This window comes from Petromyzon marinus, chromosome 31 (assembly GCF_048934315.1).
Source record: "Petromyzon marinus isolate PM22_M1 ecotype Great Lakes invasive population chromosome 31, UKy_Petmar_22M1.pri1.0, whole genome shotgun sequence".
Classification (NCBI taxonomy): domain Eukaryota; kingdom Metazoa; phylum Chordata; class Hyperoartia; order Petromyzontiformes; family Petromyzontidae; genus Petromyzon; species Petromyzon marinus.
In genome coordinates this window covers 15,267,409-15,288,075 of record NC_133697.1, presented here as the reverse complement: position 1 = coordinate 15,288,075, position 20,667 = coordinate 15,267,409, and the positions used below count along the sequence as shown (strand labels likewise).

The following is a 20,667-nucleotide window of genomic DNA, read 5'->3' as shown; positions in this document are numbered from 1 at the left end:
TAGGAAAGGAATAATTTAAAGGCCATGCTTCATAATTTGTATAATGAGCGCGTTCATTCATTCACAAAGTGGAACACAGCTTGGCAAAGCTTTAACCCCCCCACCCCCCACAGCGCCCACCTACTCCTTCCCCCGCTGTGGTCTTTGCGTGGGCTCCTGTAATAGACTCGCACACTCCACAGCGTCCTCCAACCCCATCTTCCTCAGTCCCGTAAAATCGCTGCTCCGCAACACGCGGGCCCGACACGAGAGAGCCGAGCCATCACACCCCGGACACCGCCACTCCGTGACGCCCCCCCCCCCTCCCCCCTGCCCCCGCCCCCCCCCCCGTAACGCCTCGTCTGGATCGCTTCATCATCTCCGCTCGCTCGGCATCGCCGCCTTTCCCCGGGACCCGGGGGAGCGTCCCTCCCCGCCTGCGACGAATGAATGAACGAATGAACGACTTTGCCCCGGGCCGGTCAGCGATCTCCCCGGTAGATGTACAACAGCGGAGAGGGCACGCAATGGAGGATTAGCGACGGGGAGGAGGAACGACTCTGAACGACTCTGTTCGAGGAATGACTTTCATTTCTGAGCGGTCGGACAAAGACACACACACATACACACACGTGCGTGATCTCTAAATGAGTTTCAGATTAAAGTAGAATCTGCAGAGGTTGTGTACAACAGGAGAAGAGACGAGTCATGGTGGAGAAGAGATGATGAAGTCACCGCGATGGAAGCGAGGGTAGTAAGTGGAGCCCCGGGCTGCCCGGAGCGACCCGGGGCGCGCTCAGGGCGCCGGCGGAGGACGAGGGAGGAGGGCAAGGGGGGAGGGGGGCAGGGGGGAGGAGCAGGGGGGGAGGAGCAGGGGGAGGGAGAGGAGCAGGGGGGAGAGGAGCAGGGGGGAGGGGGAGGAGCAGGGGGAGGGAGAGGAGCAGGGGGGAGAGGAGCAGGGGGGAGGGGGAGGAGCAGGGGGAGGAGCAGGGGGAGGGAGAGGAGCAGGGGGGAGGGAGAGGAGCAGGGGGAGGGAGAGGAGCAGGGGGGGAGGGGGAGGAGCAGGGGGAGGGAGAGGAGCAGGGGGGAGGGAGAGGAGCAGGGGGGGAGGAGCAGGGGGGAGGAGCAGGGGGGAGGGAGAGGAGCAGGGGGGAGGGAGAGGAGCAGGGGGAGGGAGAGGAGCAGGGGGAGGGAGAGGAGCAGGGGGGGAGGAGCAGGGGGGGAGGAGCAGGGGGAGGGAGAGGAGCAGGGGGAGGGAGAGGAGCAGGGGGGAGGGAGAGGAGCAGGGGGGCGGGGGAGGAGCAGGGGGGAGGGGGAGGAGCAGGGGGGAGGGGTGGAGCAGGGGGGGCGGGAGAGGAGCAGGGGGGGGGGAGCAGGGGGGGAGGGAGAGGAGCAGCGAGTGAGGTGAGTGCATGGGGTGGGTGTGTACTGCGTGGGGGTGTGTAGGTGTACTGCGTGGGTATGTGTGAGATGTGTATTGAACGTCGCGTGTGGTTTTGTGCAGACATACTGCCTGGATGTACATGGTTATGTGGTCGGGGTGTGTCTGGCTGTGTGAGTGTATGGGTCGTGTGTAGGTGTGTGTGAGTGTATGGGGTCGTGATGGATGCTCATCCTGTCCGCACCGCGCCGCTTCTCCCTCGCCCCACCGCTCCCCTCCCCGAGCCGCACAGAACCCCTCGCCAGCGCGAGAAGCGCCGTGCCCTCCTCACTCTTCCATTGCCACTCTCACGGGCAGAGGCAATGGGCCGCTCGTCCGGTGCTCGCTGCAGATTGATATTACGCGGCCTCTCTGATCCCTCCGCTACGCGGGAGGGGCCATTGGCCGAAACGTCGCCCGTTATATAATTTTAACGCTTTTTGGGCCCCCGCGTTTGTTTGACGCATGCTGTTGGGTTGTTGTTGTTGGTGGTGGTGGTGGTGGTATGTCTGGCGGTTGCGCTGCCCCGCTGCTAAGGCGGCAGCAGGAGGAGGATCAGGATCAGCAGTCCCCGGTGCTCTGGTGATGCGCGTGGCCACGCGTGGAGCCGGGGGCGGTGGAGCTCGCCCGAATCACAGCCCGGATCACAGCCCGGATCGCAGCCCGGATCGCAGCGCGAATCACAGCCCGGATCACAGCCCGAATCACAGCCCGGATCACAGCCCGGATCACAGCCCGGATCGCAGCGCGAATCACAGCCCGGATCACAGCCCCGATCACAGCCCGGCAGCAGCAGCGGCGGCGGCGGCGGTCCGGGCAGCGCGCGGAGCAGCTGCCACTCGCCGCCTCGCCTCCCGGCCCGCCAGCTCGGCCACGGAGCCTCCTCCTCCTCCTCCACAGCGGGCGGTGAGTGAGCTTCACCATCCATTAGGCGGCCTAATGAGATTGATCGACGCTGGCGGTATCGGGTTAAAGCGATGTTAATGCCAATGGCCAACTTGCGCAGGCCACGGCATCCCCCCCCCATTCCAATCCCCCCCCCATTCCAATCCCCCCCCACCAACCCCCCCACCAACCCCCCCACCCCGCTGCTCCGTGGCTATCCCCCGCCGGGCGGATTGGATGCATGCGACGTGCTGCATATGTATTCGTGTGTGTGTGTATTAGTGCGTGTGTGTGTTCGTGCGAGTGTGTGTGTTCGTGCGTGTTCGTGCGTGTGTGCGTGTTCGTGCGTGTGTGTGTGCGCGTGTGTGTGTTCGTGCGTGTGTGTGTTTGTGTGTGTTCGTGCGTGTTCGTACGTGTGTGTGTTAGTGCGTGTGTGTGTTCGTGCGAGTGTGTGTGTTTGTGTGTGTTCGTGCGTGTTCGTGCGTGTGTGTGTTAGTGCGTGTGTGTGTTCGTGCGAGTGTGTGTGTTTGTGTGTGTTCGTGCGTGTGTGCGTGTTCGTGCGTGTGTGTGTGCGCGTGTGTGTGTTCGTGCGTGTGTGTGTGCGTGTGTGTGTTTGTTCGTGTGTGTTTGTTCGTGTGTGTGTGTTCGTGCGTGTGTGTGTGTGTGTGTTCGTGCGTGTGTGTGCGCGTGTGTGTTCGTGAGTGTGTGTTCGTGCGTGTGTATGTGTGCGCGTGTGTGCGCGTGTGTGTGCGTGTGTTCGTGCGTGTGTGTGTGTTCGTGCGTGTGTGCGTGTTCGTGCGTGTGCGCGTCTGAGATGGTGCTTGTCGAACGCAATTGAAACGGCGAATAACGCGGATTTGTGTCTCGTGGTTTGTCTCGCACGGCAGCGGAGTGTCGCGTGGAGCCGAGGTCCCTGAGTAGGACGCGCCCTTGAGGGGTGGGTGGGTGGGTGGGGGCCACTTCTGTGAAGGCGAAGTGAGAGATGAATGCGCGGTCTCGATTTGAAAACCGTCCTCTGCCATCTGGCTTTATTTGAGCCCCGTGTCGTGAGTGCTGTATGGAGGACGGCCAGCACTGTGTGAGAGAGTGTGAGAGAGTGTGCAAGTGTGTGCGTACACACGGGGCAGGGCATGCCCCAAGCGCTCGCATCGCCGCGTCAGCGGCCAGATGTTGTGAAGGCGGTCAGTTTTGTGTCTCGCTCGCTCGCTCGCTTCCTTTTAAGGAGACGGCCGTCTGTAGAGACGGGACGAGTCGCGAGCCACCCTCCCTGTACGGGAAGAGAGTCAAGCCCTCCGCTTGTGGGCGCGAACCATCCCACAGCGACTCCCCTCCTCCTCCTGCCATATCCTACATAACGCGTTCCGATCAATCCGACTGGATCGGTACCAGCCCCGGAACCCCCACTGCCCCCCCCCCTCTTGCCCCCCCTCCTTCTTGCCCCCCCTCCCTCTTGCCCCCCTCCTTCGCACACCGCCCCCCCCTGGGGCCAGCATACCTTGGCATGGACACAAGCACTCCATTGTTCCCGTGCCGCCCTCTAGCGCAGCAGCAGCCTTGCAGACATTTTACTGCTTCGTGTCCCGCGGCTCCGAGCGAGGCGTCTGCGTGATTTTGTTATTTTGTGATTTTTACTCCATCCCCTGTGGGTTCTCTATCCAGAAGAACCCATTGCCCGAACCGTCGTCCTTTTGATTAACGCAATTATGTATATACTACACACGGTGTGTATGTAAATATATAATTATATCTTATATATGTTGTTGTTTTGGGCAGTGTTACTGGTGAAGGTTCGTGGTGAGACACTGCTTCGAGATGATGTGAAGCGACGCCGTCCTGCTGTGATGTTAATCTGCTGCTGCTTTGACAGGGTCGCACGAGCAGACGTCACAAAACACCACTCGAGAACAACAACAACATTATAGACCACGTGTCACAGGCTTACATCTCTCTGCCATTATACGGACCGTTCATAGCAGTCTTATTGACCAGTGTGTTATGCAGCGATGATAGATGTGGACATCCTGGAAAGCCAAAGCAGGTCCATTCATCGCGTTAGTAATTATCCAGGCACGTGGCGCAGATGTAGATGCCCGGCTGTTGTAGTTCACGTTTCGAAGGTCGAATTAACAGCGTCAGCAGCTGAGCTCACAGGTGTGACGTGAACACAAACCTCCGAGCTGTGACAGCGGCCGCCACATCACAGTTCACAACGGCATAGTTCACAACGTCACAGTTCACAACGTCATAGTTCACAATGTCACAGTTCACAACGTCATGGTTCACACCATCACAGTTCACAACGTCATAGTGCACAACGTCACAGTTCACAACGTCACGGTTCACACCATCACAGTTCACAACGTCATGGTTCACAACGTCATAGTTCACAACGTCATGGTTCACAACGTCATAGTTCACGTCACAGTTCACAACGTCATAGTTCACAACGTCATAGTTCACACCATCAGAGTTCACACCATCACAGTTCACAACGTCATGGTTCACAACGCCATAGTTCACAACGTCACGGTTCACACCATCACAGTTCACAACGTCATAGTTCACAACGTCACGGTTCACACGATCACAGTTCACAACGTCATAGTTCACAACGTCATAGTTCACAACGTCATGGTTCACAACGTCATAGTTCACGTCACAGTTCACAACGTCATAGTTCACAACGTCATAGTTCACACCATCAGAGTTCACACCATCACAGTTCACAACGTCATGGTTCACAACGTCATAGTTCACAACGTCACGGTTCACACCATCACAGTTCACAACATCACAGTTCACGTCACAGTTCACAACGTCACGGTTCACACTATCACAGTTCACGTCATAGTTCACGTCATGGGTCACACCATCACAGTTCATAACGTCATGGTTCACAACGCCATAGTTCACAACGTCACGGTTCACACGATCACAGTTCACAACGTCATAGTTCACAACGTCATAGTTCACAACGTCATGGTTCACAACGTCATAGTTCACGTCACAGTTCACAACGTCATAGTTCACAACGTCATAGTTCACACCATCAGAGTTCACACCATCACAGTTCACAACGTCATGGTTCACAACGTCATAGTTCACAACGTCACGGTTCACACCATCACAGTTCACAACATCACAGTTCACGTCACAGTTCACAACGTCACGGTTCACACCATCACAGTTCACGTCATAGTTCACGTCATGGGTCACACCATCACAGTTCATAACGTCATGGTTCACAACGCCATAGTTCACAACGTCACGGTTCACACGATCACAGTTCACAACGTCATAGTTCACAACGTCATAGTTCACAACGTCATAGTTCACACCATCAGAGTTCACACCATCACAGTTCACAACGTCATGGTTCACAACGTCATAGTTCACAACGTCACGGTTCACACCATCACAGTTCACAACATCACAGTTCACGTCACAGTTCACAACGTCACGGTTCACACCATCACAGTTCACGTCATAGTTCACGTCATGGGTCACAACGTCACAGTTCACGTCACAGTTCAGAACGTCATAGTTCACACCATCACAGTTCACACCAACAGTTCACAACGTCACGGTTCACACCGTCTAGAGTTCACACCATCATAGTTCACATCATCACAGTTTGCGTTCACGACAGTCTGCCTCTACTTTCGAACAGCGGGGAGTTGATGAGCAGCATTCATGCCACGGTCGTGTCGAGGTTGGTGGTGAGCCGGTGGTGACGGCTTCAGGAGTAGCCTCGTGGTGAATATTCGGTCACGCTGCCGACGACCGATCCGAGTGGGCTGTGGTGGCGCTCGTGACGATATTCTGGGGACTTTTCGGACAATTTATGCGAAAATAGACTTCAGGAAATATCGGTTCTGTGGGTTTTACTCCTCCTGGTGAGGGGTGGGGGGGTAAAGCTGCATCTCGCAGTCATCTCAGTCAGCCAGCCCATGGCATCTGCTGGGTCTGTCCCGTGGCCTCCCGTCGGCGAGCCTTCGACACTCTCACGTGGTTCTCAAAGTGCACCTGGCCTGGCACGGGCGCCGTGATCGCGTCGCCGTCACTCGGTGGCGAATGTCGGCTGTGTTGGTATACCTTGAGAGGATTCACACGCGGTGCTGATTGCCCGCTCTTCTGGGTGGTGGTGGGGAGGGATTTAAATGAAAAGAAGGCTGTAAATCAGATGCGCGCGCGTGTTGTGTGATGGATGGGGCCCGGCGGGGCTCACAGGAAGGGTCACTCCGTCACGCGGACCTGCAGACTTCTTTGACGACGCTGGCTCCTTCACAGTCGCGCGTCGGATGAACGATGGAGGCGCAGTGAAGGGGACGCAGGCACCGACCGTCCAGCTCAGCGGGTCTACGCTGCATCATCATCAGCAGCATCAATCATCGTCGTCGTCGTTAATGTAGCTCCACACCCACGTTTGATATTAGGCTTCTTTAAGGGTGACATTGAATGTTATTTTTAAACCTTGATTACAAAGGTGCTGGCTTTATTGGGCGAGGTACGAGAGTGGGGGGGGGGGGGGGGGTACGAGGGTGAGGTTGTTGTGTGGACTGCATGAGTTCTGCGGGTTCACACAGTGCAGTGACTGCTGTCACATTTGGCGAGATGTCTCGACAGAGACGTGGATTTCACAATTGCGGCGTGATTCCCCTCGGGAAAGATAGTCTGGTGAAATGAAAAACTAGGATTTGAATTCCCCGTCAATCAACCACGCCTGCTGTGTCAGAGGAAGATTGCGAAACTCAAACGGTGGTTGGTATCACCTCGTAACGCTTGTCCTCGTATGGCGTGACTGCTCCTTGCCACATGAATGAGGATTTTCCACCACCGTCTCAGGTCCGCCAAGGGAGATGAGCACCAGGGGAACGGGACGCGTTCTTGTGTGGGGGGGGGGGGGGTATCGGAGGGTGGGGGGGTATCGGAGGGTGGGGGGGGGTATCGGAGGGTGGGGGGGGGTATCGGAGGGTGGTGGGGGGTATCTGAGGGGGGGTATCGGAGGGGGGTGGGGGCCCAGACGTGTTCCACGAGGAATCGAGCGCCCTTCAGGCGAGAGAACAGCGTGTTGCATTTGCGGCCATGCGGCTGTTTGTGATGAACATTCCTGTTCAGCGCGCTTCCTTCCAGCGTGCTGCGGTTTTGGTGACGGAGCGGCGGTGTAGCGGTCAGCACCACCAACACCGGTGGCGATTATCTGAACCGATCCTAGGTCGGCTCAGCCTCAATTGAGTACTCGATGCGTTGTGTAATCATCGCCACTGGGGGAGACAAAGGCGACCGGACGTGGTGCTGGCCATCCACCCCCTCGTGTGCCACAGCTGCTCGCTAACAGCACTTGCCCCAACAGTCTGTTCAGGCTTCACGGGGGATCATTGGTCACAACGCGGGCTCACCTACATCACGAGGGACACGCACGCGGAAATTCTGGCTGCGCGCACACTCACGCACACTCACGCACACTCACGTACACACGCACAAAGATCCCCCGTATAGCCTTAACAGACTGTAGGAGCAAGTGCTGTTAGCGAGCACCTATGAAGGCTGGAACGGTACACGAGGGGGTGGGTGGCCAGCACCACGCCCGACCGCCTTTGTCTCCCCAGTGGCGATGTTTACACACCGCACCAGGTACTCATTTGAGGCGGAGTTGACCTAGGGGAGGCCCGGGACCGGTTCAGATAATCGTCACTGGTGTTGGCCGTGAGCGGGGATCGAACCCATATCGCCGGGTTCATAGTGCAGCGCGCTAACCGCTACACTATCGCTGCCTACGACGCTTGTGCCAGGCTATGTGCACCTTGAGGCCATTTGAAGTGTCGAACGCCCGCGGGCAGGAGGTCACGGGGCAGACCCAGGTGCCACAGGTCGACTGACTGAGATGACTGGCTGATGAACCACCTGTGCCCCCTACTGTGCCAACTTGCTGTGCTTTAGGCACCCGGCGTTCCGCTCGTTGTTGTGAGCGTCGCTCCTCCGCCCTCCGTTGTTGTTGGAGGGCGACTGCCTCCAACTGCCCAGTAGCGTCCTTCACGAGCCTCCTCCACAGAGGCCGATCTTGACACCGCTGGTACCAGTTATCGGCAAGTCCACTCAGCTCCACGTCCTCCTGTACTACATCACTCCATCTCTTCTCTAGCCCGTGCCGCGCCCGTTTAGCCCCCTCTATCCGGCCGAACAAAAGCTGTTTAGGCATGCGGTGGCTGGGCATGTGGGCTACATGGCCCAGCCAATGCAGCCTTGCCTGCCGGAGGAGCTCACTGATGGGAATGTGTCCAGATATTTCAAGGATTTGTGAGCTCACACAATCCAGCCTGGTTAAACCCAGGATGGATTGTAGGCAGGCCAGCCTAAATGTTTCTAACCGGCGAAGATGTTCCATTAGGGGGGTCCACGTTTCGCAAGCGCAGAGAAGGGAGGGAATGACCGTGGCCGAGAAGACCTGAAGCTTAGTGCGGAGCGACAGACCAGGTAGCTTCCACACAGCGTTACGCAACCAATGAAAAGATATTGCCGCTCGACTAATTCGGAGTGAGACCTTTGCTGTTAAACTGGAGCCGGTCATAAGCACACTGCCCAGGTATGGGAAACTCTCCACTCTCTCCACAACTGCGCGATCACCGATTGGGAGTTGTGGGGGTAGAGTGTCCGATGGTACAAAATACCCAGGCAGGTGCTTAGTTTTCGTGGGGCTGATGGTAAGTCCTCACCTCTTAGTGGCAAGCTCCAGGTTCAGCAGCAGCGTCTCCAACTCCTCCTCTGAATGAGCAGCAATTACCAGATCATCGGCATACATAACGTAGTTGAGCAATCGGGAGCCATCCCTTGACCGCACCCGGGCATCGATCAGCCTCCCATTGTATCTGTACCAGATGGAAATTCCTCCGGTACAGCTATTGAAGGCTTCACGAACTACGTGGTCGAAATAGATGCTAAATAATGTGGGAGCCAGAGGAGACATCCCTGTCACACCCCAAGGTGTACAGGGAATGGCTCCGACTGTCTCGCTCTCACGATGAAGAAGGCTGTCTCGCTCTCACGATGAAGAAGGCTGGCTCGCTCTCACGATGAAGAAGACTGGCTGAATGCGTACAAGTCAAATCCACACACAAGCGCCCGCCCGCGCACAGCGGTTTTTGTCTTCTTGCACCGGCTGAGATGTGCGGTGCGAATTAATTTATTTAAAAAACTGCAGCTGGCGATAGTGCAGCTTGGCAGGCAGCTCGGCGCCTCTCTCGCACCCACACAGCGAATGTTTATAATGACCTCATTGGTATGCTCGCGTGGTATATAATACCCAGGCAAGGCGGGGGGGAAGACGGTTTGCTTTTAAGGTGCTTGATGGTGTCGCATGTGCAAAACAACCGAAGCTCTTTGTTGGAATCCGCTCACTCGCTCGCTCTCTCCTCGAGGTTCTCACTGAGGGCTGCTGCATCGCTATTTTGGCTAAGCGCGGTTGATGATTTTCGGTCATAAACAAGGTCGTCGTCTCGTCTTTAGAACGCACGTGAGTAGCGCGAGCGCTTACGATTTACTTGAGGGCGGTGAGTAAATGAGGAGGCTTTGACCACGTTGCATTATCTGCCTGCAATAAAAACGTGGTTTCCCTATTCATGAATATCAGGATATAATATAAATAAACAAACACACACACTCGAGCATGGTTTATCTGTGCACAAGGGACCAATGGAATGGGCAACATTAAGAGGTAGCATACCAACCTGCAAACGAAGAAACCCCCTGCCTACGTCACGCCATCATTAGCTAACCACACCTGCCAACAACGCTTCCATCAGCATTAACACATTTTTCTCACCATTTCTAATCTTATTGGAACACTCGTCACTGAGCAGTCGTTGGTGGCTGGCAATGCACAAAGCATTCGCTACTCCTCTCTCATTAGCAAATCCATGCTGCCGTGGCCAGGGGCTCCACCACCGTGAGGTGCGCTCTGTCAGCCCTGCTGGAAGCTCGTCTGCCTTTTCTTAGTTGTCACCCCACTCCGGGGTCAACCCTGAGGTCAGAGAGGCTGGTTACCGGTGAGCCACCACTTTCATATGACTCAAAGCAAGGGCTTCAGTTCTTACTGGATACTCTCCAAGTCGCTGACAGACTGGAGAGTGGGCACGGGCCACTAGCCCACGGCCATTGCGAGGCGTATACTGGATGTGGTGGCGCCGGGTGCAGAAATAATTTAGCGAGTCACCGCTGCCGACTGACCCGAGGGAAATTAAACCCGTAACTCCAACACGTGCAGTTTCACACATCCGACAGAGAGGATGGGGTTTTGGAATGTAGGAGATGATAGCGTTTCCTTTGCTGGCTCCGTGTCATCACCATCTGTCTCGGCCCTGCGATGCAACAATCCATCTCGGAGTGCAAGCGCACTCCGAGATGGATTGTTGACCTGAGCGATTGCGAGATCAGCAAACCCATCCCCGGTACTTGTCCGGCATCGTGGCCACCGTTCAGGTTTCTTCAACGTCACCGTGCCAAAGTGTCCACCCGCAACTCTTGATTGACATAGATTCACTCTCGCCACTTTGCCACCCGCCAAAAAGGGCCTGGGGTTCGATTTCCGACACCGATGCCTCTCTATGTGGAGTTTGTTCGATCTCTCCCCCTATTCTGTCCTCCCATAGCTAAAATTAAACACACACACAACGTCAATTGTGTTGGCCAAACACTCCGATGCTGAAAAATGACCTGCAGCAACAACCCCCCCCCCCCCCCACACTACTGTGGAAACTTGGCAGGACCCTCCTGATAACAGAGAGTCTTTGGACTCTGTGAGGCTCCCCTGGGTACACACGCGGAATATCAACACCAACACCACCACCACCTCCGTGACAATCTAAACCTATCGATGCAGCCCTGTACAGCCCGATCTTCAAGCCAGATGTCCTGTGCTGCCCCCTCTGCTTGTGTTGTGACCTATCGCTGCTGCGCGACTGTTCCAGTGAACGCGAATACCGCGGCCGAGTCCGCTGCGCCTGCTCGCTGCCTCGTCCGATGACTGCAGCGCGAGTCGTGAGCGTCGCTGCCCGGGTATTGAAGTTTGGGTCTGCCGCGGGTTCTTCTGCCCGTCAGGATCTTAATTTCGGGATGGATATGGCGTGGCAAAGATTAAACGGTGGTAACTCTGGATCGCAGTGGAATACCATTGTATCTGATTTGTAAATCCCCGCGTAATTATTTTAACATATAGGATGATCCATGTATAAATACCCCACTACAATGTTTACATTTAATCGTATACAAATCAACATTTATTCTATATATGTTTTATCCACTACACGTCTCCTACCAAACTCAATTCGCTTGCTAAACTGTCCAACGATCTCCTCTGTAACCCGTGGAGCCGTCGCTTTACTTCTGAAACACTTCGTCAGCCGCACAGCATTTTGGGAGTGGGTAATTTCAGCAGCACTGATTGAAGACGAGCACTCTTCTGAACCGGTTTCGACACAGTGTCGCGTCAGCAGCAGTCAGGCGCGCTTGAATCAACGCTGGTGGATTGCCAATCTTAGGCGGCTCAGAAGGCAAGGGCACTCTCTCTCAGATCTAGGTGCTGGGGGTGCACGCGATTAGGCCAACCAGGGCCGTTGCGCCTCAGATCGGCGTTAGGCCAGCACAGAGCTCGCAGTGCGCGTCACTGCCGAGCCGCGTGCCAGAGGCCACACGTGGTGCTGGCGATGCTGTACGGTTACTTTATGCTCCATTATCCTGTAACGCCTTATATACAAAACATCCTAAGCATCCTAATGAGCTAATGGCAGGATTGATCTTCCTTGTTGAGCAGTTTCTAATTGTAGCGTCATGCGCAGTATACATACCACGTTCCTCACTGGGATCATAATGAAGTTTATTTGCCATGAATGTCCACGAATTAACGTGCCGTAGTTTCCACACTGCGATATCCACCCGGACGCCCGAGTTTGACTCCTGGCTGAATCAGTCGTGACTCTTCCCTTCACCCGGGCTGCCTCGCCATGCCCGCTTCTGTGGCTCGGCTGTGCAGTGGAAAAGCGGTCCAAGTGTGCCGCGCACGCCGGCAGAGCTATGACGTCGTTGGCACGCTGTCCTTGACACGCGAACCCTGTGGCTCCCGCAGCGTCTCCTGCCTGATCGCGCCAAGAGACATGACCCTGGTGCTGCCAACGATCAAAACATGCAGACTCCCGGATGACGAGCACACGGAGACACCCGCCCATGCGCAGCCCTGGGAGCGACACCGACGAGCGAGCTCCCTCGTCGAGCCAGACTAGGGCCCTTTCGCAGGTGAGGATCCTCCACAGCAGCACATGCACGCCGGCGCTCGCATTGGCACGACTAGCAGAGCGCTCACGCGGCTGATGATGCCGCTCGTGGTGGTGCACGCAGCGAGTGCGGACAGACACGCCGCGAGTGCGGACAGACACGCCGCGAGTGCGGACAGACACGCAGCATGTGCGGACAGACACGCAGCGTGTGCGGACAGACACGCCGCGTGTGCGGACAGACACGCCGCGAGTGCGGACAGACACGCCGCGAGTGCGGACAGACACGCCGCGAGTGCGGACAGACACGCCGCGAGTGCGGACAGACACGCCGCGTGTGCGGACAGACACGCCGCGAGTGCGGACAGACACGCCGCGAGTGTGTTTCAATGATTGTTTGTTGACACCGAGAGTCCCGTTTAGCCAGCTGACCGCTCGCGGCCACCATCGGTGACGATTATCTGAACCGGTCCTGGGCCTTCCCCTAGGTCAATTCAACCTCAAATGCGTATCTGGTGCGGTGTGTAAACATCGCCACTGGGGATACAAAGGCGACCGGGCGTGGTTGCCGGCCACGCAGCCCCGTGCCGGACTTGTCCCGACTGTCTGTCACGGCTGTCGGGAGAGCCTCGCCTCGCGCACGCCTCGAACCCTCCGTGGACGCCCGCGTGCGCGTGACTTCCTCCCCCTCCTCCTCCTCCCCTTCCTCCTCCTCCTCCTCCGCAGAGGGTCCCGGTGCCCGAGGACCGCACGCACATCCTGCAGCTCTCGGTGGAGAAGCTGCGCATCATGGACGACCCCGAGCTGCTGCTGCGCCGCTCGGTGCTCATCAACAACCTCCTGCGGCGCATCCACCTGCAGCTGCGCAGCGAGTGGAGCACGGACAGCTGCTGCCCGGGCCTCCAGCGGGCCACCATCGCCGCCGCCGCCGCCGCGGCCGCCGCCGCGGCCGCCGCGGCGGCGTCGTCCGAGCACGGCCACCGGCAGTACGCGGCGGCGGCGGCGGCGTCCGAGGCGTGGCTCGCCACCCACTGCGGCCTGTCGCCCCTCTCGCCGTCGCCGCCGCCGCCGCCCTACGGCAAGCGGCCACGGCTGTCGACGGGCCGCGCGCACGGCCACGAGGGCGAGGAGCGCGCCGCTTGCGCCGTGGCGGCCGGCGGCGGGGGCGGCGACGCCGGCGGGGCCACTGACGAGTGCCGCTCGTTCGCGGATTGCGCGGCCGGATACCGCACGGCGGCGTCCGCGTTCGGCTGCGGCGCGTGCGCCGCCGCGGCCGCCGCGGCCGCCGCCGCGGCGGCCGCCGCTTACGCCGACGGCCCCTCGGCGGCCGCGTTCCAGCGCCACCTCGGCGCGGCGGCGGCGGCGGTGGCGGCGGCCGGCTGCTGGGCGCGCTACGTCCACGCGGCCGCCGCCGCCGCCGCCGGGAACGCCGGGGCCGAGGATCGCGAAGTGGACGACGAGGGGGCCCCCTCTGGGACCCCCGCCGAGGAGTCGGAGGAGTCGGGGGAGGACGCTTCGGGCGGGCGCTCGCACGCCGCCGCCGCTTTCCCGCCTTGCGGCGTCGCGAGCGACACGAGCCGGGTGATGCGCGAGCCGTCCTCGGGCGTCAAGCCCCGGTGCTGCCGCCGCCGAGGGCCGGGGTCGCGGGAGCGTGCGGACGGGTCCGTGCGCGGACGTTCCAAAGCGAGGGAGAAACACGGCGGCGGCGGTGGCTTCGGCGGCGGCGCGGGTCCCGTGGCCCGCGGGGATCGGCCGAAGCGTGAGGCCGAGCCGGGCCTCTCTCGGCGCGCTCCTCCCGGGAGGCCCTGCGCCGTCGCTCTGCTTGCGAAGCCCGAGACCTTGCCAGAGCAATCAGGGTAGATGAAGAGGCCTGAGAAAATGGCCCCCAGATGTTCGCTTGTCTCTGTTAATTTACTCGGTTTTAGCCTCTTATGCATAAGAGATGCAAACTCAAATCCGCACGTGTGCTGTTACCTCCTGAGAGTAAGCTTATTTTTGCCGAACCTGAGCAGGAGCAGTAAAGCGGAACGCTTATTCCCTACCCCTTAACCATCATGCAGAGAAGCTCATTTAAACTCTGCTCCGCTTCCCAGTATACAGTGAGGGGAAAAAGTATTTGATGCCCTGCTGATTTTGTACGTTTGCCCACTGACAAAGAAATGATCAGTCTATAATTTTTATGGTAGGTTTATTTGAACAGTGAGAGACAGAATAACAACAAAATCCAGAAAAACACATGTCAAAAATGTTATAAATTGATTTGCATTTTAATGAGGGAAAGAAGTATTTGACCCCTCTGCAAAATATGGCTTAGTACTTGGTGGCAAAACCCTTGTCGGCAATCACAGAGGTCAGACGTTTCATGTAGTTGGCCACCAGGTTTGCACACATCTCAGGAGGGATTTTGTCCCATTCCTCTTTGCAGATCTTCTCCAAGTCATTAAGGTTTCGAGGCTGAAGTTTGGCAACTCGAACCTTCAGCTCCCTCCACAGATTTTCTATGGGATTAAGGTCTGGAGACTGGCTAGGCCACTCCAGGACCTTAATGTGCTTCTTCTTGAGCCACTCCTTTGTTGCCTTGGCCGTGTGTTTTGGGTCATTGTCATGCTGGAATACCCATCCACGACCCATTTTCAATACCCTGGCTAAGGGAAGGAGGTTCTCACCCGAGATTTGACGGTACATGGCCCCGTCCATCGTCCCTTTGATGTGGTGAAGTTGTCCTGTCCCCTTAGCAAAAAAACACCCCCAAAGCATAATGTTTCCACCTCCATGTTTGACGGTGGGGATGGTGTTCTTGGGGTCATAGGCAGCATTCCTCCTCCTCCAAACACGGCGAGTTGAGTTGATGCCAAAGAGCTCCATTTTGGTCTCATCTGACCAAAACACTTTCACCCAGTTGTCCTCTGAATCATTCAGATGTTCATTGGCAAACTTCAGACGGGCATGTATATGTGCTTTCTTGAGCAGGGGGACCTTGCGGGCGCTGCAGGATTTCAGTCCTTCACGGCGTAGTGTTACCAATTGTTTTCTTGGTGACTATGGTCCCAACTGCCTTGAGATCATTGACAAGATCCTCCCGTGTAGTTCTGGTCTGATTCCTCACCGTTCTCATGATCATTGCAACTCCACGAGGTGAGATCTTGCATGGAGCCCCAGGCCGAGGGAGATTGACAGTTCTTTTGTATTTCTTCCATTTGCGAATAATCGCACCAACTGTTGTCATCTTCTCACCAAGCTGCTTGGCAATGGTCTTGTAGCCCATTCCAGCCTTGTGTAGGTCAACAATCTTGTCCCTGACATCCTTGGAGAGCTCTTTGGTCTTGGCCATGGTGGAGAGTTTGGAATCTGATTGATTGATTGATTGCTTCTGTGGACAGGTGTCTTTTATACAGCTGAGATTAGGAGCACGCCCTTTAAGAGTGTGCTCCTAATCTCAGTTCGTTACTTGTATATAAGACACCTGGGAGCCAGAAATCTTTCTGATTGAGAGGGGTTCAAATACTTATTTCCCTCATTAAAATGCAAATCAATTTATAACATTTTTGACATGCGTTTTTCTGGATTTTTGTTGTTGTTATTCTGTCTCTCACTGTTCAAATAAACCTACCATTAAAATTACAGACTGATCATTTCTTTGTCAGTGGGCAAACGTACAAAATCAGCAGGGGATCAAATACTTTTTTCCCTCACTGTAGGTCTTGCTCTCCACGGAGATCATCTGCTCTGTCATTGTCCCTGATACTGCAGATCACCAATGGTTCGCGTCTAAGATGTGTGAATAATAATAATCATTATTACTACTCCGATGGTGGAGCGCTCGTGCAAGAAAGACACAACTATGTTTATCTGAGCATGAAAGTGCTTTGCCTTTTTTTTAAACGCCTATAATCGATTGTCTTGCTCGGTGGCGCGGGGGGGGGGGGGGGGCTGGGGCTGCCGCAGTGCAGTCGATGCGGCCCGCAGGCGGTGTCGGGTGAGGAGAGTGCTGCTCCACGGCAAATCCGTGCATCAAGGTAGTAGCCAGGGCCCGTGTCTGCCTGCCGCAGGTAGCCGGGTGTCATAGGCCACGGGGAGCGTTCCTGTCTCTCGATGCACGCATGCATCTACGTTGGACTTCTTTGGCGCACCGCACGTAGTCAACCACGCTCATCGGAGGTGCGCGGGAAGGACAACACCAAACACAAAAAGCAGTTCTCAAGAAAAAAAAGTGTCTGAGACTGGGAAATCCTGGCTTTCCGGTCCGAGACCACGAAGCAACACTTGACGGCACCACATCACGGCTACATAATAATCATACCCCAAACTCAGCCACCAACTACATTATCATCATGCCACCTCATCATGCCACCGACTCCACCCCTCACCAGAGGCGGCTTTGACCCTGGCACTGCCTCCTGCCACTGCTCCCACTCGGCCAACGCGTGCCCGTGTTATTCACGATCGTCATCGACAAGAGGCAGCAGCATAAAATGGAGCCCAAAAACAAACAACAAGCCACGCAATTAGGATGAAGCCCGCAACTGTAACACCGCAAGAGGCGTGATTGTCTAATTGGCACTTCCCTGTGGCTGTGCGCGCCCCGTGGGTTCTGTTACCTCCTCGCCTGTCACCCACGAAGCGGGGTGATGAGTTAGACTTGAGCAGGGGTCGGCAACACAAATAACAAGGCATATTTATTTATTTAGTAAAATAAAACCTTTCAAGAGCCGCTCGTGAATCCGAGACGGTGGTGGTCCTGAAAAAATAAAACGTCACGAAGCAGTCGTAAGTTTTCGAGCCCTGGACGAGAATTTAACTTAATTAAAACCAAAACTCGAAACTGAGTAAATCAAATCCGAAATGTCAGTAATCTAAACAGACACTGCGACATAAACACATTCGTGATAAAAAAAAGAAAACAATATTCTGAACAAAATTTTAATTGACTTAAAGCTTTCGTGACTACAGGAATTCATATTCTTTGGGTCTTTCGGTAAAGTCACGCATATGGGTTGAAAGAAAATAACAAAAACCTACGACGTTTCCATCACAACACAAGCGATCGACTTTTCCGAAAGACCCCCAAAATATAAAGAATAATTATATAAATTTTAAAATACACTTTTTCGGCTCATCATTGAATTCCACGGCCGGCGCTCGCTGGCGCTGCCGTTGGCCCTGCACCACCCATTGCCCCCCCCCACCTCTCCATTGTCTCTTTGCCCCCCCCCTCCCCACAAGTTCTCTCTCCTCCCTGGCCGTGAATCACTGATACGGTGCCCCCCCCCCCACACCGGCTCGACTGCCCCCCCCCCCCCACCATCCGAGATGAGCTGATCCGGACCTGATTGACTAACCCATTTAACACCCCCCTCTCTATAGCGCCGAGAGTGTATGCTCCCGTACTCGAACGAAGAATAACCGCATCGGTTGCTATTGAGAGCCCCAGCTCGAGGCGGGAGTGGAGGAGCCATGATTCGTGTTCCCAGTGGCTTCTCTGGCGATCGGCGAGACCAGAGTTTACCACCACCGCTACCCACGGGACCTTCAGACAGAACTCGGAGTTTTTTTTGTCGATTCCCCCCCCCACACCCACCGATTTTGGCGTCACCCTGAATTTAGTAGAAAGCATCCTCACATTGAGGAATTATCTGCACTCGTTCTGTCTTTACCCCAGATAAGATGCAAGGTAGGGTGAGTGGAGAGTCTTCATCTCTGCGCGACAATGTTGCAGTTTAGGCGTATTGTCAATGTTTATATTTCTTGATTATTTTTAACGAAGCCATCCCAGTCAACAAGGAACTCTTAGTCAACGTTTGGTTTTAACGTTGGTCCAACCACATGCCAGCGCTGGCATGTCGACTGTGACGTCACGTCATGCGTGTGTGAACGCGGTGTGGACATTACAGCAGTTCGAATGAGGACCGTGAACTCGTAGTGAATGTGGTCTGTGGATGCATCATTGCTCTCGACCCCGACGGAGTCGTCACTCACACCTGCACGCTCTCCAACCTGCGACCTCCCGTCTCTCGCATCGCTACGGGGTGGAGGTCATTTTGCCACTGCTGAGTATTACTGTTGCCAAGAATTTAAACCGCTACTCAAATCCATTATATCAAAGAGATGCATCGACATCTTGATACAGCCAATGTCTATAGAATAGCTACTGTTACGTTTAACAAGCTTTCTTGTATGCAAATTAATTGCAATGATACGTTTACAAAAGTTAGTATAGGTAGTATTGAATATTGATGAGCGGCATTGCATTTCATGACGTAATTTTTTCAAAGATTAAAATGGAAAGGTGTCTTTTTTAATGAAAATGTTAAAGAGTTGTGAACTTTGTACAAAAGTGACTCAATAAATGGATATGAATACATTTTCATCAAACCGATGGAAAACTGTTTGGTGTAAGGGAGTCTTTTATTTATTAAATTGGCCACGTTCCTCTTTCTGTACTGATCTGTTTTCTTTCTTCCCGAAATCGACGAGATTCATTCGAGGGTTGCTTGAAAAGCTGTCAACAAATCTCACCTCGCACCGCGGGCTCCCTGCCGCCATCCAGTGGACCGAACACGTGTCATTTTAAAAAGCGAGTTTATATGCATGTTTGAACTGGTAAGTTATACACGAATTCTAAACGAAATATATATTTTTTATTTTACCAGGTGAGGCCCCACTAAGCTATATAGCTCTTTTTCAGAGGCCATCCGGCCACAAATGACAGGTCCAAATAAGTCGCTAAGCATGTGTAAATTCGAAATTCATATGCCTAAATGTGGAGGGAAAAACCGGACCCGAAGAAAAATCCAAGCGACCATTGGGGAGCCACGCAAACTTGAAATATCCAGCAGCAGCAGCAGGCGTCAGGGTAGGGATCGAACCCACGGCCTAATTCAAACCAGGCGAGGGCGTTCACATCTCGCCACCGTATTTATTTCAAATTAGTTGCTAATTGGTAACTTATGAGTTACTCATTCGCATACTGAGTATCCCACCTCAGTTTACTTGTGGAACAATGCCTGGTATCTTCTTTGGTTCTTTCGGTAAAGTCACGTAGAATGAGAATAAAATAATAGATTAATAAAATAACACAATAAAATTCTCACGACGTTTCGGCCACAACACAAGTGGCCTTCATCAGGTGAAGGGGCGAGACTGTCTCTCGTGTAGTGATGAAGGCCACTTGTGTTATGGCCGAAACGTCGTGAGAATTTGATTGTGTTATTTTATTAATTTATTATTTTATTCTCATTCTACGTGACTTTACCGAAAGAACCAAAGAAGATGAATCCTTGCAGTCACGAAAGTTTTAAATTAAAATGTAATACCTGATATGTTTTAACTTACAAGCGGTAACGGTGGTAACCCGCATTGTAATATACTGCAGCAGTCCAGCACAGGCACACCTCGCCGAAAATGGGGGTTACGTTCCTGGGAAATGCCGTGTTGAGCAAAACCGCGTTTGACCAATAATATACCTTATTGGAACCATAAGATTGCGTTCCTGGGTCTGAAATGATCACCCCCTCCTTTAACTAATTGTGCAAAGTGTTCTGCTCTTGTTATTGTAGTGAAGGATGCTGAGTAGCTCAATTTATTGCGTTCACTCGTTACGTTTCTCTTTCACTTCCACACAAAACCCCTGGAATTGCCAGCCCGACTCTCGCCCCTGACTCTGAATTGCCAGCCCGACTCTCGCCCCTGACTCTGAATTGCCAGCCCGACGCTCGCCCCTGACTCTGAATTGCTAGCCCGACTCTCGCCCCTGACTCTGAATTGCCGCGTGCAATTCCATTTGAGTACTTTGCAAGTTCCTTTTCAGCGTTGTGGGGGTTTTTTGTCATGGGAGGAAATCTATGCAGAACATGGGCAATAGAACATGGGTAATAGAACATGGGTAATAGAACATACACGACTCTACAAAGAAAGGCGCCCTTAGCCAGGAATCGAACCCAGGCGGCCCTTCTTGCCGTGAGACACAAGTGCCACCGCCGCTGTCCAATCACCACAGCTGCTGCACGAGGTCTCGTGACGCCGCAGAGCCTGGTGATGGAAGCGGTGCTCGGAGCCGAGCAGGCCGGAATAATAATCATTCCTCGTGCGCGCTTCATGGCCCTTCCGTGCACTAGGGGGCAG

At 54.8% G+C, this 20,667-nt stretch overlaps 1 protein-coding gene across 2 annotated transcripts; it reads left to right on the top strand.

Annotated features, from left to right (window-relative positions):
- The first annotated feature begins 327 nt into the window (after positions 1-327).
- On the top strand, positions 328-18,978 carry LOC116947966 (uncharacterized). Of its 2 annotated transcripts, none has more exons than XM_076071154.1 (4): positions 328-730; positions 1,937-2,305; positions 12,402-12,568; positions 13,273-18,978. In XM_076071154.1, exons 3-4 carry the CDS (start codon positions 12,473-12,475, stop codon positions 14,404-14,406), a joined length of 1,230 nt encoding a protein of 409 aa, XP_075927269.1. In that variant the 5' UTR covers positions 328-730; positions 1,937-2,305; positions 12,402-12,472; the 3' UTR covers positions 14,407-18,978. The 2 variants fall into 2 exon arrangements, with proteins under 2 accessions (XP_075927269.1, XP_075927270.1); XM_076071155.1 differs by lacking the exon at positions 328-730 and adding an exon at positions 1,388-1,438.
- The last annotated feature ends 1,689 nt before the right edge of the window (positions 18,979-20,667 follow it).